This window comes from Anguilla rostrata, chromosome 10 (genome assembly GCF_018555375.3).
Source record: "Anguilla rostrata isolate EN2019 chromosome 10, ASM1855537v3, whole genome shotgun sequence".
NCBI lineage: Eukaryota > Metazoa > Chordata > Actinopteri > Anguilliformes > Anguillidae > Anguilla > Anguilla rostrata.
The window spans coordinates 25,610,632-25,627,025 of NC_057942.1; the positions used below are offsets into that span (position 1 = coordinate 25,610,632).

Here is a 16,394-nt window from a genome sequence, read left to right on the forward strand (position 1 = left end):
CAAAACACTACTGTGTAAATTCATACCGGTAGCTATAACCTACCTAAAATTAACGTATGCTATAGTGCCCAGCCCTACTTTGAGGCGGTGTATAACCACTATCACCAAGCTTGAAGATTACAATAAAAGATAAAAAGAACAGCGAAAAGTCAACATTATCCTTTCAGTGGTGTTTCTTCGGATGCTTTATCAAATTAGTTGTATTGTAAAAAACAGTGCTAAAGCCGCCGTTTGATACACCGGCATTGCAAATGTTGCAACTGGCCATAGGGCTGCTAGACTTTGTATACGTTCCACACAGCAGACATTGACGCAGATACCAACTTTTTTCGTAAACAACTGCCTCATTCGAGGTGGCGAATGGACAATGCTTATTCACGGGAGCGACGGCACATTTAGGCAATTGGCATAAACAGAGTAAACAGTCAGAAAGCATGGAGGCGAAGCCTTGCTACAGGCAAGAATAATATGCATATTAAGTGTTGTAGTGTCAGACAGGATTGGATTCAGATCGGGTGTGACCTAGTCAATACTCAATCCAAAAAATATAGTGGTATCAGGACCCGATACCAATCCATGGATCGGACTGGGTCATCCCTATTTGTGATATCATGAGTTTTGCTCATGCATGCAGATGTCCAACTCTGTACAGAGAAGCCCTCATTTCATTGTACCTGAAAAAATCAAAGCTATTAGCAAGCATTGCAAATAACAAGTTGCCTGCTCTGCGAGATCAAGTTCAAACCTTTATATCCTTCCAAGGGCAAGTTGGTTTGCACCTTGATGTTGGCTTTACACAGTGAAACTTTCGTGCAAACAGCTGCATGTGTAATAGTTGCATAGAACTGAAATTACAAGCAATTTGACAGTTATATGATGAGATTCAAAATAATCAGTTGCATGCAATATGAACATTTCACATTGTGTTGTTATAAATGCATTGTCATTTTGTATTGTTTCATTATTGTACAGTGAGTTTCTATCAGCTTCCAAGTTTCATTCATTTATAGCTGTCGGAAAACTGTTGAACATTTTTCCAATGTTGCTTGTAGATTTTCTACAAGATTATTGAATTAACATTCACCCCAAAAAAATGAAATGTGTGTGGGTTAATGACAGGCTGCTCAAGAGAGACCAATGGCTCATTTCATGCTTTATTCTACTGTCTCTTCTGTCCATTTATTTTTTCAACAATTTTAATGTAGCTATATGTCAGTTCTGGGTTGGCTCTCTCTCTCTCTCTTTCTTTCTCTCTCTCTCTCTCAGAACATAACAGCTTCAACATACGTTTCAAGTGAGTTGCAGCGGGTCTATATGGTTTAAATGCAACAAAGTTTCAACAAAAGTAGCACAAAAATTGTACCGTATAATGCCAGCCTTACTGTAATTAAACCTGGATATTTTTATTGCACTCCAAATATTACATTACAGGCATTAAGCAGGTACGCTTTTCCAGAGAAAGTTACACAACTTTTTACACAGCATTTACATTGCATCCATTTATATAGTTGGATATATACCAAAGCAATGCAGATTAAGTACCTTGCTCAGGGGTACAAGGGCAGTGTCCTACCCAGGAATTGAACCTGTTTAACAATGTATAACTATACACAGGAACGTTTGTGGCCTCTACCTTCCTGCCCACAGGACTGACCCATGAGTCAGGTTCACCATTAACTTTTTCTGGTCAACCAAGGCATAATTAAGTGCCTGTCCCCTTTCTGCGTACATCCAAATTAGTCTTGACAGGAAAGGCGCTGTGACACCGACTTCAAAGAAGAAGTTTCCCAAAACATCATGCACCTGCAGCAGCTTTGGACTAGAATTAATTCACTTTAGAACGGAATCAAGGACTGGTCTCCCCTTTTATTGCCGTTAAAGCATTTTATTTAACACTGACATCAAACTATAGGATAGCATAAAACTTGCAATACCTGATTGGGTTCTTTTAACCGCTGCTTGCTGTTTTTGTTTTGCTATGCTTGTGTTGGTCTGAAATAGAAAATCTCCTGACCTTGTTGTTTTACATTGTTAAAACTTCATTTTAGGAGGCTGATTAAACAAACTAACCACAGAGAATCATGTCACTAACCCATAACACAAATGAACCTGCATTAACTGGTAGTACTGTTAACCTCTATGTTTAGCCTTCACAGAATTATCATTTGCTCTGATTAAGACTTGTATTGTATACTATTCCTCATTTTAGGCTAATTATTATTTTCAATTAGCCTATTCACATATTCATTATCATAGCCAATATATATATACATCCTTTATTTCCAAACCATGCCTATGATATTTCACAAAGTTGGGCCCTGCAGACGTGGTATCCTCTGGAACCGCACAAAACAAATATTTACCCATTTTATTTACCCATTCTTTCTTTTTGACTAAGCTCTGTATTTCAATGTTGCCCTTGTCTTTTTGGAAAGCCTCTATTTAAAAAAAGAGTTCATAATGGTTAGTTATCACACAAACTAAATTCACTTAGAAACAATCAAACCACTTGGTTTTTACCTTGCTGCGTGCTCTGACCTGCACTCTGCAGTAAATCAGTCTTGTAAGCAGTAACCTCTTCATCACAACAGGGCGAGGAAAATTACAAAAATATATCATGAAATCATAAGATTTACAATAATATAGAGCCCTTCACCACTTTTGTAGTGTCTTTTATGCAAGTGTTTGCCTATAAACAATGCTCCAATAAGCAATTGATGAAGTGTAAGCTAAGCTTCCACACCTGTGCTATGTGAAAGTAACTGGGTACACAGCAGACTAGCTAAGCCATAATTTCAGCTAGAAGACAGTCGTTAACTACATACGAAAGCAATGCAAATGAGCTTGAAGAACACAAGACTGTAACGGCGCTCTCACACAGCGAGCAACTCATCGACCGCGTTGACGGAAGTCCATTCACTCTCTATGTAGCTGAGCAACACTGAGCAACTGGGCAACTGAGCAACCAATGTTGCCCACAGTTTAACTTTTCGTGAGCAACGCCTGTCAACATTGGTCAACAGCCAATCAGAGCTTCGGGCTTCCTAATTCTCCAACCGATATGATACCATTTCATGAATTATTGTTCCACTCAGTGAGGAAAAATGGACGAACTTATCATTATGGTACAAAAAAAGAGTATAGGGTTAAGCGTCTGCAAATGACGCTTGGACAGCAGTTTCAACTTGCTTACTAGCTAGCTAGTGAGGGAGATGGAGAGGTCGCTAGCTAGGTGGCTAACTAGTGAGAGAGATATATAGCTAATGAGATAGCAATAAATATTTATCAGTGTCTGACATAACTATAAAAACAAAAGGACATATGTGGCTATATGGCTGTGGTGTGGGGATGGCTGGTTTAAGCAGCCACACCTGCCCTGGGCCACGTTAATTAGACCTGGCCAATTGGTTGAATTGGATAATTGGCCAGGCTAATTGGACCCGGGAACAGGAGTGGCTGCACCTGTGCGTAGTGAGGTAATCAGTGCGCACAGGTTAAATCTACCATCCCCACCCACACAAAGGGAGCCTCTGTCATGACTGTTTTACATCTGCTCCTAGGCTGTAACATCTTGCCAACCTCGTAAATAAAGTGGACTATTTGAACATCTTCTCCCTGTGTCTCTGTGCTGGAGGGCCCCTAGTAAAGCCACTTCGGTGGCCTGTGGCAGGCTTGTTTGCCACAATGGCAAATATACGTCTTTGATGACGCCGTTATTTCTCTTCAATAATATGTAGTTGCATGAGACCACTAAGAGGACACAACGGGAAGCTACTGCGCCTCCCCCTACCTAGTAAACTTGAGCAACCCATCAACCGAGTTGCTTGCTGTGTGAACACCCTAGGTTACTTGTAACGTATATAGGGGTTTCCAAGCAGGGGCAAAACTCACGATGGGAAGATGATAGATTTTTTCCAGTAGTACCTCCTTTTAGGTAATTTTCACAGCACTGGAATGTCCTATTGAGATAATTTGTCGATGATTGTAATGTAAGAAGCACCTTTCTTATAAAAATGGTACATTGAAGTTCGTTTGAAGTTCGTTTTCAAATGCACCTGAAAGGGCTTTCAGCTCCACAAAAAAAAATGCAGAATGAATAATGACTTTTGCTAGCCTGTGTACAAAGAGCAGTTTGAATGCTTAGGGATCAGTATCAATATCAATACCATCACTGTAGAATTTGCAGTTGTTTGACTTGTTGCAAATGATTATTGGATTATAAAACACCATAATCATCTATCTGGGGTGTCAATTTCAGCCCTTCTTTGGGGAAGCGGACTACCTTGTTATTTCTTTTGTTATCTCAAGTGGTTTTACCGATCAAGATGGGTTCTTTCTTTTTTGCAGCAAGTGCAAAGAGTCAAAGCTTTACACGGTTGTAGGTGTTACCACAGTGCACCTAGAATCAGTGAACAAAAAAAGCAATAATTTAAGAGAATTAAATTTTTAGATTCCGGGCTAATTGGGCAATAGGAGATTAAGCTATATTTATTGAGTTATCTGAATGCAACTTTGACGTCAAGGCCCTGCCACTCCCGGTTGGCATAAGCAGCCAAAACGATAATAGGAAGTGATCACTGCTGGGGTAGCAGTGGGAGTGCAAAAAACTTTTCCGAAAGGCATAAATACAGAGTTATGCAGAAAAAGCCAAGCTTGGCTAGCAGCAGCAGCAGAGACAGCATGGCAGATGGAGTGAACAGTTAAGGTTTGTGATTTAAATAGTCCATTAAGGTGTCAGCATCATGTGAGCTGACTGTGATTTGGCACTTACTTCTCGAGCTATCTGCCCGATCTAGCTCCACAAGCTTTTCCTCATAAAATAATAGCCTAACTTTTTCACTATTTAATCAACCAAAGACAATCCAACATGCAGAAGCCTTCTGTGAAAAAAGAAATGCACCCTTATGCACCTGTTATACGCAAGTGCACAATTAGTCATGTCCTGTCACCAGTATTTAAATGTTTGTTCTTGAACATTCTGGTTTGTGTTAACACTTTCTATTCCTTCTACTCTTAAGCGCTTGGACACATTCTATCACTCTGCCCTCAGATATATCGCTGGCAATAGTTACGGTACCCACCACTGTGTCCTCTACGTCAAGGTGGGTCTGTCTCCTCTGGAAGAGAGGCGTGATAAACACTGGTATATGTTTATCTTTAAGGCCATTGTTGGAATGCTTCCATCTTATATTACAATGACGTTGGAATGGCGCTCTGGACCCTACCTAACCCGGTCAAATGACTTGCTTATGCTTAAGGTCCCTCAGGCTCGGTCAGAAATTGGAAAGTCAGCATTCCATTTTACGCCGGGCACCCACCGCACGCGTCGCGTAAGCGTCGCGTAAGCAGCACAGCGAAGCAGCACGACGCGGCGCGTAGGGTGTCTCCACTGGTTCCGTTTGTGTCGCGCAAAGGCTTGCGTAAAAGCTATATATTCCTAGTAGCTCTCGCAGTCTACAGTGGGATTACATCGTGTATTTCATGTTTGTTCAGGACTGTTGATTATGGGTTAAGTGAATACTTTGGTGAGAGACCTTTTTCAGTTTGTTAATTTGGTAATATTTCGTTAACTCGTAAATACGTGAGAAAGTAAACGCTTTCAAGAATTACCATAAACTTAAATCGCAACGTAGCCTGCATAACAATCAATCTCAAACTGTATTAATTTATTTGCTTGGTTAACAAGCGTGCCAATTTCATGAAGAATATGTAATGATCATAATAATAATAAATAATCCGTAATCAACCATTGGGAATTCCCGTGTTGTCTTGTCATTCACGTCAAAACATTTATAGGATCATATTTAGTAAAATCAGCTAATCATGAAAAAGACAGTAACAGTTTAATCTTGAAGAGATATGAACACCACAACGCCATGAACACCGGAAGCTTTGAAGTACAAGTGCGATAGGCTACGTCTTTCTGTGGTGTATTTTCAAATTTACCCCACCCCCTCCGCAAAATAAGACAGCGAAACTAAGTTTGCCTTTTCCCCAGGTTCCAGTTATTTATTTATTTATTTTTACAAAACGAAAAGGCTTGTATTTTTTTTTTTGGTGCTTATAAAATATCTGGGAGGTAACTAGGGACACACCCCCAGTAATATAAGGATGAAATATAAATCAGAGCATGTATACCTAGCATTTTAGAGCATATTTCTGTGTATAAACAGGCCATCGTGACGCGCGACAAGCCGAAAAAATAGAACTGAAGCGAAAAACTACGCTTCAGTTCGCTTGTGTCGCGCGAGCTTCGCAGCCGGTACGCGACGCGTTCGCATCTGGTGGAGACGACGTCGCCCGCTGCCGTTGTAATAACAGTACTTCAACTACGCTTCAGTTACGCGCGTAGTGCGCTCGCGGCCGATACGCGTGCGGTGGGTGCCCGGCTTTAGTGCCCCATCCTCCTGGAATGAGCTTCAACAATTGCTTAAAATCAGTTCTCTACCAACTTATGGGCAGTTTAGATTGCTGATTTTTAACATTCCTGTCTCTGATTGTATCTGTGTTTGATCTTATCTGCGCTTTATTTTATTTATTTTATTTTATTCTAGTTATTATTATTACACACTATGTTGGTTTTACTTTTGCTATATTCTGTGATCTTATATTATACTTATTGTGTCTTAAATGTTTTTGTAATCTCATTGAAAATGAGGGCCTGGCCCTCAATTGTACCTCCGAGAATGAAATAAAGGTTATGATGAACACAGTATGCCAAAGACAAAAGACATCTGTCCTCAGAGAAGCAATTTTTTCAGTTCGAAAAGAGTTAAAAAACTATTTCCAAACAAGCAGTAAGGGTGCTCTTTCACCCATGGCTTATGCATGCTGGCTTCTTTGGTTGGTTTGGTTGAGTAAATAATTGCAACGCAATATCTCTTGTGTTATTTATCATGTGAGGTCAGATTTACCTACTGTTAGGACTTGATGACGACTAGATCAGGATTAGTTACGTTCTAATATGTAAAACCATAGACTTAATGGTGCAGTGTGTAGAATTTAGTGGCATCTAGCGGAACGAACTTGGCAGAAATGGAATATAACATTCATAAGTATGTTTTAATTTGTGTATAATCCCATGAAAATAAGAATCGTTGTGTTTTCGTTACCTTAGAATGAGCCCTTTATATCTACATAGAGAGCGGGTCCTCTTCCATGGAGGACGCCATGTTGCACCACCATGTTTCTACAGTAGCCCAAAACGGACAAAAGGCTCTAGAGAGGGCCCTTCGCATTAGTTTTTTTCGCGTTTTTAATTTTGGTGGGTGGCGCTAATGCACCGTTGGGAAGACGAAGAAGAAGAAAGAAGAGACTGAGTGGTCATATATTGTCTTGGACATTCCGTTTGTGAAATATACGCGCATTTGTGATGCCTGGGTACCTTACAATATAGCTGTGCGTAATACCACACAAGTTGTTTATGGCGTTGTCGCCCTTTTTAGTATAGTCTGGCTTGATTGACAACCATTTATTCAGTAGGTGAGAGTATAAGCTTTCTAATGATGTATGACATGTCTAATTTTGCCTTTGGAATAGCATTTTATTCGTCAGCGTAATCGAAAGTTTTGTTATCATCGCATTCACTTACCCATTCACTCTGTGGTAGCAGTAAAAGATGCTGCACCTAACGAAACTTTGTCAACGATTTTTCATAATTTCTTGGAAAATACTATTATTATTGAGGACTTCTGGGCATAGCTAAGCCATGTGTTTGCTGATAGACCTAGCTGATATCGTTTTCTGGAGTAAGACAGAAGCGGATAGAAATGTATCATTAATTTACTGTCTATGTCTCTATCTATTGAAAACAGATACGATTTCATCATTGCTATGTAAGTATTACTGCTCAAAATATTTAGGTTATATACGTTATTTTTGAAATTGAGTGTCAATTTAAATAGGTTAGTGGTATTTTATAGTGAGGATATTTCACACTGTAATGTAAGCGTTCGTTAGTAGTTTAACAGTTTTTGTGATGCATGCAACTGTGATGATGTGAGAGTTGGAACACTGCCAAAATGTGGTGGATGGTTGAAAATTGTTTTCATGTCGTCCCATCCCCATACAAGAAAACATACAAGAGTACAGAAATACATACAAGAGTTAATTATCACACATTTAAGTACTGTACTGCATTGTGTGACAATGTTTTTGCATTATTTTTTAATCCGATATCAATGTTTCATCTTAAACCTTCATAAGGGGCTTATTTATGTGCTTTATAATGGACAAAAAGCATTTTATTCATTTTTGGAGAGATTTTGGATATGTTTCTGGACCCCTAGATATTTTAGAGCACTGTACTGTTAAAAGTGATGCAACGGTTTCTTGAATCAAAACAGTTGATTTGTAGTGAAATACGTGAATATGTTGTGATATACTGCAATGCATAATTTAGGCATTTTAGACGCTGCTTACTTTTTGCTTCATAGATCTTTAGTAGTTCTGCATATCCACCCTTAAATTTGACGCACTTGTGGTCAAGGTGTTTTTGATCCAGGACATGTATAGTTTAACCTGCTGTATATATGCAATCTCTCAGTATTTCATTGCAAACTAAAAAAGAGCAAATTCATTTTTGATTTTTTTCCTAGACAATGGCATTTGTGGCACTTTATTTCCTAAATTATGAATATAAACGAATCTAAGTTAGTATTGTAAATGGTACAAATGTCTTTCTTCATTTAAGCCATTTTTTAAGTTTTTGTGATGTTCACATCTGGAGTTATAAAGCTTCAAACAGGGTACCCCCTAAATGGGCATGGATTGGCCAGATTTGGCCTTTTGCGCTAAGGGGTTAATTTGCCTGCACTAAGACAGGCAATACTGTTGCATGTAATTTGGCACAATGTTGATATCAATACTTCTAATGGCAGGCCTAGATTTGAATGAATGACTTATAGACAGTGCTTATAAGTAACTTGCCATTTTTGACAGTGAAAACGTGATTTTAATCGGATTTGGATGTACAATGAGAGCAAGAGTGTGCAGTTATGTGTCACTTTGTTGGTTGAGAGAATTTGTTACCCTATATTCCTGGACTCGGTCCAGCAGGGGAAAGTGCAGGGTTGGGATGAACTGATGGATGTAGGGGCTGCTCATTGCTGCTCCATATAAATGTCTGCCCAAGATTGAGGTGACAAATGTTTTTCCTGTCCCAGACGCCCCATGAAAAGACAACACCAGTGGCATGTCAGGATTATCCTTCTGCAGGAAACCAACCACTGCTTCAGACACTATTTCCTGGGCAAGGTGCTGTCCGTACAGGTTCTTATACAGGTCCCACTCCAAACCTGGACAGAGACAGAAATATAGTCATTCACATGCAGTCAAATGTCTTGTTGACAATTTGTTCAGTTTGATAACCGTGACCTTACGTAAAACGTTGACCCACGTTAACTAACTGGGAAGTTTTATAGCAATCCCACTGTACCTCTGGATACATGTAATCATGCTCCAGCATTCAGACAACATCCAAAATAACTAATCAAATCTAATTCAAAAAGTGTAGAGGTAATAAAAACCTGCAGTGTGAAGTTGGCCACAGTAAGGACTTTTGCGAGGGTCAGGAATTCCCAACGATAAAATCACTATTACTTCAACATAATTAGTTAAGGAAAAGTCGAACTACAGTTATCATAAAATATGAACTATTCATTTTCTATTTGAACAATATTAAAAAACTTTGATTTCATTTTCAACTTTCATTTTCAGTTATAACCACACTAACATTAATTACAAATATGTCTTCCTTTTTTCTATTTTTTTCCAACATTTTTTTCAATGACAAGGCAAAATATGAAATTAAAAATGAAATACTCCCATTACATTTAATTATTATTACAATATCCAATACAACATTATATCAGTACATGAGTTAAACTGAATGGTGAGGGGAGAATTAAGAGTAATTCAAAATGTATCACTTCAACATTCTGTGCTACCTTGTAACACCAACTATGCAACTTAAACAAATAAATATGAAAATGTGGCTGGATATTACAGTAGTATGGCAAGGAGAATTAGAGAGGATTTAACACATTAACACAGTTTGCATAGGTGAAAACATCACATACAGTACATCATGCTCTGCTGCTTCCTCTGGACATAGTGGCCATGATAAGACCATTTTTGGTTACGCTGACCAATAAAACGCTAAATTTCGCCAAAAGCAAAATTAGACATGTTATACATTGTTAGAAAGCTTGTACTCTCACCTACTGAATAAATGCATTGTCAATCAAGCCAGACTGTACTAAAAGGGCGACAACGCCATAAACAACTTGTGTGGTATTACGCACAGCTATTTTGGAAGATACCCAGGCATCACAAATGCGCATATATTTCACAAACTTTTTCACTGCTGTATTGGCATATCTTAGCGCTATTGTCGGGTTTATCTTGTTGCTATGATGGAATACGATTTTTGAGTGGTGAAAGAATATTTTTATGAATGCCCAGATAATATTGACAATATTGTCCATTATGTCATGGGTGGGGGGTATAGTTGCAGGTGAGACTGCAGGGAAGGGGTGCATGTTAAATGAACGACCAGAGCGACAATGGTGGCACTGCAAAACTTCGTATTTGGCATAGTTGTGGTGTATCATCTACTAATGAAACTAAAACATCGCCTTTCTGTTTTTAACTTATACTTTGGTTGCAGTAGCACTGAATGTCTGAGTTCAGTAATCTTGGCACGCCAGCATGCCGAGCACTTGGGGCTTTGCGCTAAGAGGGTACCTTGCTCAAGGGTACAACAGCAGTGTCCCACCCAGGAATGGAACCTATGACCTTTTGGTTACAAGCCCAGTTCCTTACCCTCTATGCTACACTGCCACCCCATGTAGCATAGATATGAGGACATGCCTTCCCTATGAATTAAGCCAACAAGCTTTGCTTTTGTAAGTCACACAAAAAAAGTCACTTTAAAAATTCTGTTCGCTGATTATTATTACTTAATGTGAAGGCCAGTTGTATTTTACATACTGTTACAAGCCCAGGTGTCCAATACTGCCTTCTTACTGCCATAAAATATATAATGATTAATGACTATGTGTGTCATTCTGAATTCATAAAGACATTTTAAATTATTCAAGACTATTTGACTTGTATGTGCCTTTGTGAAAAAAAATTGTATGCATTCAACAGTACTAGCAGAAGATAGGAATACACTATTTGCCGAGAAATTGCATGGTTAAACTCCAGCCACATTCTCTATTTGATATAAGTGACACATGTCATAGAAGTGGCGCGTCCAAGGTTTTCAAAACACCCCCACATCATTGAGACAATATGTCCAGGGGAGGCAACAGAGCATGATATTAGTTATGCTTTCACCAAGCAATTGGAATTTAATTGAAGGAAATTTGCCCATGTACTGCATGTTGAAACCCCAGCCACATTTTCTATGACGCCTATTTGATATAAGTGACACCATATCATAGAAGTGGAGTGACCGCGCTCTTCAAAACACCCCCCTATCATTGAGACAATATGTCCAGGGGAGGCAGCACAGCCTGATATATATAATCCATTGACCTATACTAGCAGTAGATAGGAATACACTGTTTAGTTGAACCACATCATTTTCTATGTTTTTTTAAATCCTTGACATCATATCAATGTAGTGAAGGGTTGTACGCAGTAAATGTCCAGTGTTAATTCCAGTCTTAACAGATGACTTTTGGTCTCACTCGGGAATGTGGGACCAAATGTTATCTATTTATAGTTGAATTACCACTGGACAGTTTATTGTGTACTAATTCAAAATACCTCAGTACCATAGGGACACTATGACTAGAGGAGGCAGACTAAGTTATGCATTCCCTTGTGCTCACACAAAATACGAATGGGTCCATACCAATTTGATGCTTCATGTAGGGGAGGCAAGAGACCAGTATATATTAACATTACCTATTAATTATGACAAATATGCTGGAATCAGTTTTATATTCTCCGAAAAAAGAGAGATCCTGGCATTCCATATTTAGACTCACTGCATTTCTAAGAAACAACATGCTAGAAATATATATTTATATACATATATATATATATATATATATATATATATATATATATATATATATATATATATATATATATATATATATTTTAAACATGCATCCTTTACATGTAAACGTTACTCCAGAAACGTAATTGCCATTATGGTTATAACGAAGGAGTATTTTTACATGTCAAAACGTCGCTAGTTCTGAAAATAAACTTTGAAATGCGCGTTTCTGGCTTTCGCGCATGCCGACTTTTATTTTGAACGATTTCGGAGAATCTGCCGTCTTACTGTCGTTCACTGTCGCTCATTTCCCGGTACTATAAAAACCTTTGTAATCGCCCGTTGTCGATGTAACTGCACGTCAAATGTTTCACAGCGCACCATTAAACGTAGCGAGACAGGCTGTTATATGAAGAGATCACCATAAAACAGCCTCAGAAGCGAGTTCGCTTTGTCTGCAGATCGCGAGATAGCTTCTGGTTCAGCTGGGCGATTACTTTACATTACTTAAATTATTTCGGTCTGTAATTACCTTGTACATCTGGTTTAAAAGCACACTCACAGCTCTCGGATATTGTGCAGTAAATAGTTTTCAGCTGTAAAGCAGTCGAGCCGTAGGAGGAACTGTAGTAAATTATAGCAAATAAACAGCGTAACATGCTTTCGCTGACTTTCATGATGACCGGGAATACAGCATTCTCGATTGAGTTTAACAGCAACACGGAATTTGTAGTCTTAATTGCAGTAAAATTTAAATGAGCACAATCTTTCTATACTAAAAATCCACTACAATTCCCATAATGCAGTTTACGGATGACACGTTGTGAAATTTATGTTCCAGACTGTTTTGTAGTTCTGCGGAGTACACGTAAAAATGGGTCGTCTGCGTAGGGGTTGTGCGGAATGTGCGGCATGTGCGAAGGTTGCAGACCACTTCGAGAGGCAGGAGTCAGAATTTGCAGAAACCAATATGGCGTCCAGTGTACCGCAGCTCTCGATTTCCGAATAGACTATAATGGAGAAACTCCTACCTTTTTCTAACAAACTAAGGGGGTTACAGTCACATTTTCAACCCAATTATATCCAAAATACATATAAGAATAAGAATCATGCGTGATTTTTCTTGACACGATTCGGTAACGAAGTTATAGCCGAGTTGTTTTATTCAACACTAAACTCTGTATGGTCAACATATGATTCATCAGATCATTCTGATTTGTGGAACGCATACAACTGATGAATAGCCTACAAGGAACACGACCGTAAAAAACGTTGAACTTCCATAGTTACTGAACTGCGTATGTATGGCGTCAATTTAATTGAGCTTGTAAGTCAAATTGCCTCCAGGGGGCGTCTGGTTCGTGACGTGACCTTTTTTTTGGACCATCATTCTCTACCGTAGCATGGTTCTATTCATTTCAATCTCTGGAGGGAAAAAAACGGATTTATGTCGATTTACGATGTGTTGGTGGTCCTGAACTACACTAAATCAAAGTCGCACGATACACGTCACAACCAGGTGTGCTTGTAAGTCTACCCACCAAGTGCGGTGCCTAGGCTCCTGAGTGAAGTTGCCCCTAACTGCTGGTCTGGGATCAGATCTCACTTCCCAGGTCCTAACTTCAACCATTAGTAGGGGAAGAAAATAACTGACTTTGGCCCAGCAGCTAGGGGCAACTTCACCCAACACCAGTGGCTAACTAGCTATACTAAGGTGACCAGACTTCTGAAATGAAAACCGGGGACATTTCCAGTTCGGCGGTCAATGTATCATTAAAATATCCAGTGTTATTATCTATGAAATAAAAAAGGGGGACAATTCCGGTTTCCTGTATTTTGACCATGGTAACTGTTGTACTGTAATAAACTATGGTGCAGGCTGACTTATAAAATTGGGTACTAAACAAGTAACTTTGTAAATCGTGTCAGAAAATCATAGTTTACAGTACCACGGTGAGTGAAGCTATGGTAAACTATGGAACACACAATAAAGAAAATGGTCAAACAAAATGGTTCAATACATGCTAGCTTCTGGCCGAGATTTCCACAGCAGTGTTCTCTAAAACTAGCGTGAGCAAGTAGTTAGTAGAAGAAGAAGAGTGATATGAAGCTGCTATAGCAAGCAGCCCCCTCTGTTGGCCAAAACAAGCACAACGCGATTGAGATGCCAACCGGTAGGCTCTGCTGCCCGGTATTTCTTGCCACGTAAAATATTATTTTACTGTGCGGTCTGTTTCCCCCCGGAAACGGGGATGTCTGGTCACCCTAAGGCTGAAGCCACACTATACGCGGCCCCGCCGCGCGGCGGCGCCGCCTCCATTCATTTTGAATGAGAGGTGGCGGCCAGACCCCGCAAGGCATGTTGGGATTGCCGGTGGCGCGGCGAGAGGCGGCGAGGCCGCGGGGGAGATGGCAAAAATTCAACTTTGACCCCCTCGCCGCATCGCGGTAACCAATCTGATTTGATCTAATGATCCGTCAAGTAAATTGTCCCTATTTTTTTCTAATTTAATTCCACATTCTATCGTTCCACAATGGAGGACCTAACTCGTAATTTCCGTATCGGGTTTCCCAACTTAATAAAATCTTCTACAGAGACATTGATAAGAGGAACGCGGCGTGGAGAAAAGTCTCTGAAATTGTCGGTGGCTCTGCAACGTAGTTATCGCCGTTTGCTACTATCACTGTCCAGTCTGAATAAAAATCATTTTTGCAGTAACCTAGCTCTGAAAAATGTTAATAAGCTGCCTAGCTAGGCTGTCTAATGTCTAGCTATAGTGAGTAACAACAAACAATAACAAACAAAAAAAATCTTCCTAATGTATTAGTTGCAAGTTGTTTGTTTCTACCAGCCACCTAGCTAGCTGACCAGATGTAACTCTGAAGGCATTATCTGGCTAATTAGCCAGACAATGTTTTTGTTGTTGGTTATTACTCACTAGCTAGATATTAAACAGGCTAGGCAGCTGACTAACATCTTTCAGATCTAGGTTACTGCAAAAATGATTTTTATTCAGACAGGACAATGAATATGAGACACGATATTAAACCCGGTCAACATTTAACGAACACAACTGTCTGTCAAAAATAGGTGACACGCCCACAAACAGCCGACTGTGGGGACGCGGCGCGGCGACAGGCGGCCGTCGCCGCCTCCATTCACTTTGAATGAGAGGTGGCGGCCAGACCCCGCAATGCATGTTGGGATTGCCGGCAGCGCGGCGAGAGGTGGCGAGGCCACGGGGGAGATGGCAAAAATTCAACTTTGACCCCCTCGCTGCGTCGCGGTAACCAATCTGATTTGATCTAATGATCCGTGAAGTAAATTGTTTCTATTTTTTTCTCAATCGGCTGTTTGTGGGCGTCACCTATTTTTGGCAGACATTGTTCGTTAAATGTTGACCAACTTTAATGTTTCATATTCATTGTCCTGTCTGAATAAAAATAATTTTTGCAGTAACCTAGATCTGAAAGTGAAAGATGTTAGCTGCCTAGCTAGGCTGTCTAGCTAGTGAGTAACAACCAACAACAAAAACATTGTCTGGCTAATTAGCCAGATAATACCTTCAAAGTTATATCTGGTTAGCTAGCTAGGTGGCTGGTAGAAATGAACAACTAGCAACTAATACATTTATTTATTTATTTTTTGTTATTGTTGGTTTTTACTCACTAGCTAGGCATTAGGCAGTCTAGCTAGGCAGCTTATTAATATTTTTCAGAGCTAGGTTACTGAAAAAATGATTTTTATTCAGACTGGACAGTGATAGTAGCTAACGGCAATAACTACGTTGCAGAGCCACCGACAATTTCAGAGACTTTTCTCCACGCTGCATTCCTCTTATCGTGTCTCTGTAGGAGATTTTATCAAGTTGGGAAACCCGATACGGCAGTTACGACTTAGGTCCTCCATTGTGGAACGATAGAATGTGGAACTAAAATTAGAAAAAAATAGGGACAATTTACTTGACGGATCATTAGATCAAATCAGATTGGTTACCACGACACGGCGAGGGGGTCAAAGTTGAACTTTGGCCATCTCCCACGTGGCCTCGCCGCCTCTTGCCGCGCCGCCGGCAATCCCAACATGCCTTGCGGGGTCTGGCCGCCACCTCCATTCATTTTGAATGAGAGGTGGCGCTGCCGCGGGGTGGGGCCGTGTACAGTGTGGCGTCACCGTAAGCTATACCCATGACAATGGCGGTGTCACTGGTTAGCTTAATGCATTTTTTCAGTGGTCAGGACAATAGCGTTAAGAAGGGAGAAAATCATTTCAAGTCCAACCATGTAGAGCAGGTCATATACAGCCAGGGGCAGATTAGCGGGTCTGTCAGGGCCAGCATGAAAGATATCGTTTATAAAGTTTCGGTGAGTATAGTAA

At 39.9% G+C, this 16,394-nt stretch overlaps 1 protein-coding gene across 1 annotated transcript in view; it reads right to left on the reverse strand.

Annotated features, from left to right (window-relative positions):
* The window catches only part of tor2a (torsin family 2, member A), a 41,305-nt gene extending 28,571 nt beyond the window's left edge, over nt 1-12,734 (reverse strand). The window contains exons 1-2 of the mRNA XM_064297717.1: nt 12,549-12,734; nt 9,031-9,296 (exon numbers count right to left, since the gene is read on the reverse strand). Coding sequence (XP_064153787.1) covers nt 9,031-9,296; nt 12,549-12,693 — 411 coding nt within the window. The 5' untranslated portion in view covers nt 12,694-12,734. The remainder of the gene's footprint in view (nt 1-9,030; nt 9,297-12,548) is intronic.
* Nucleotides 12,735-16,394: the final 3,660 nt, after the last annotated feature.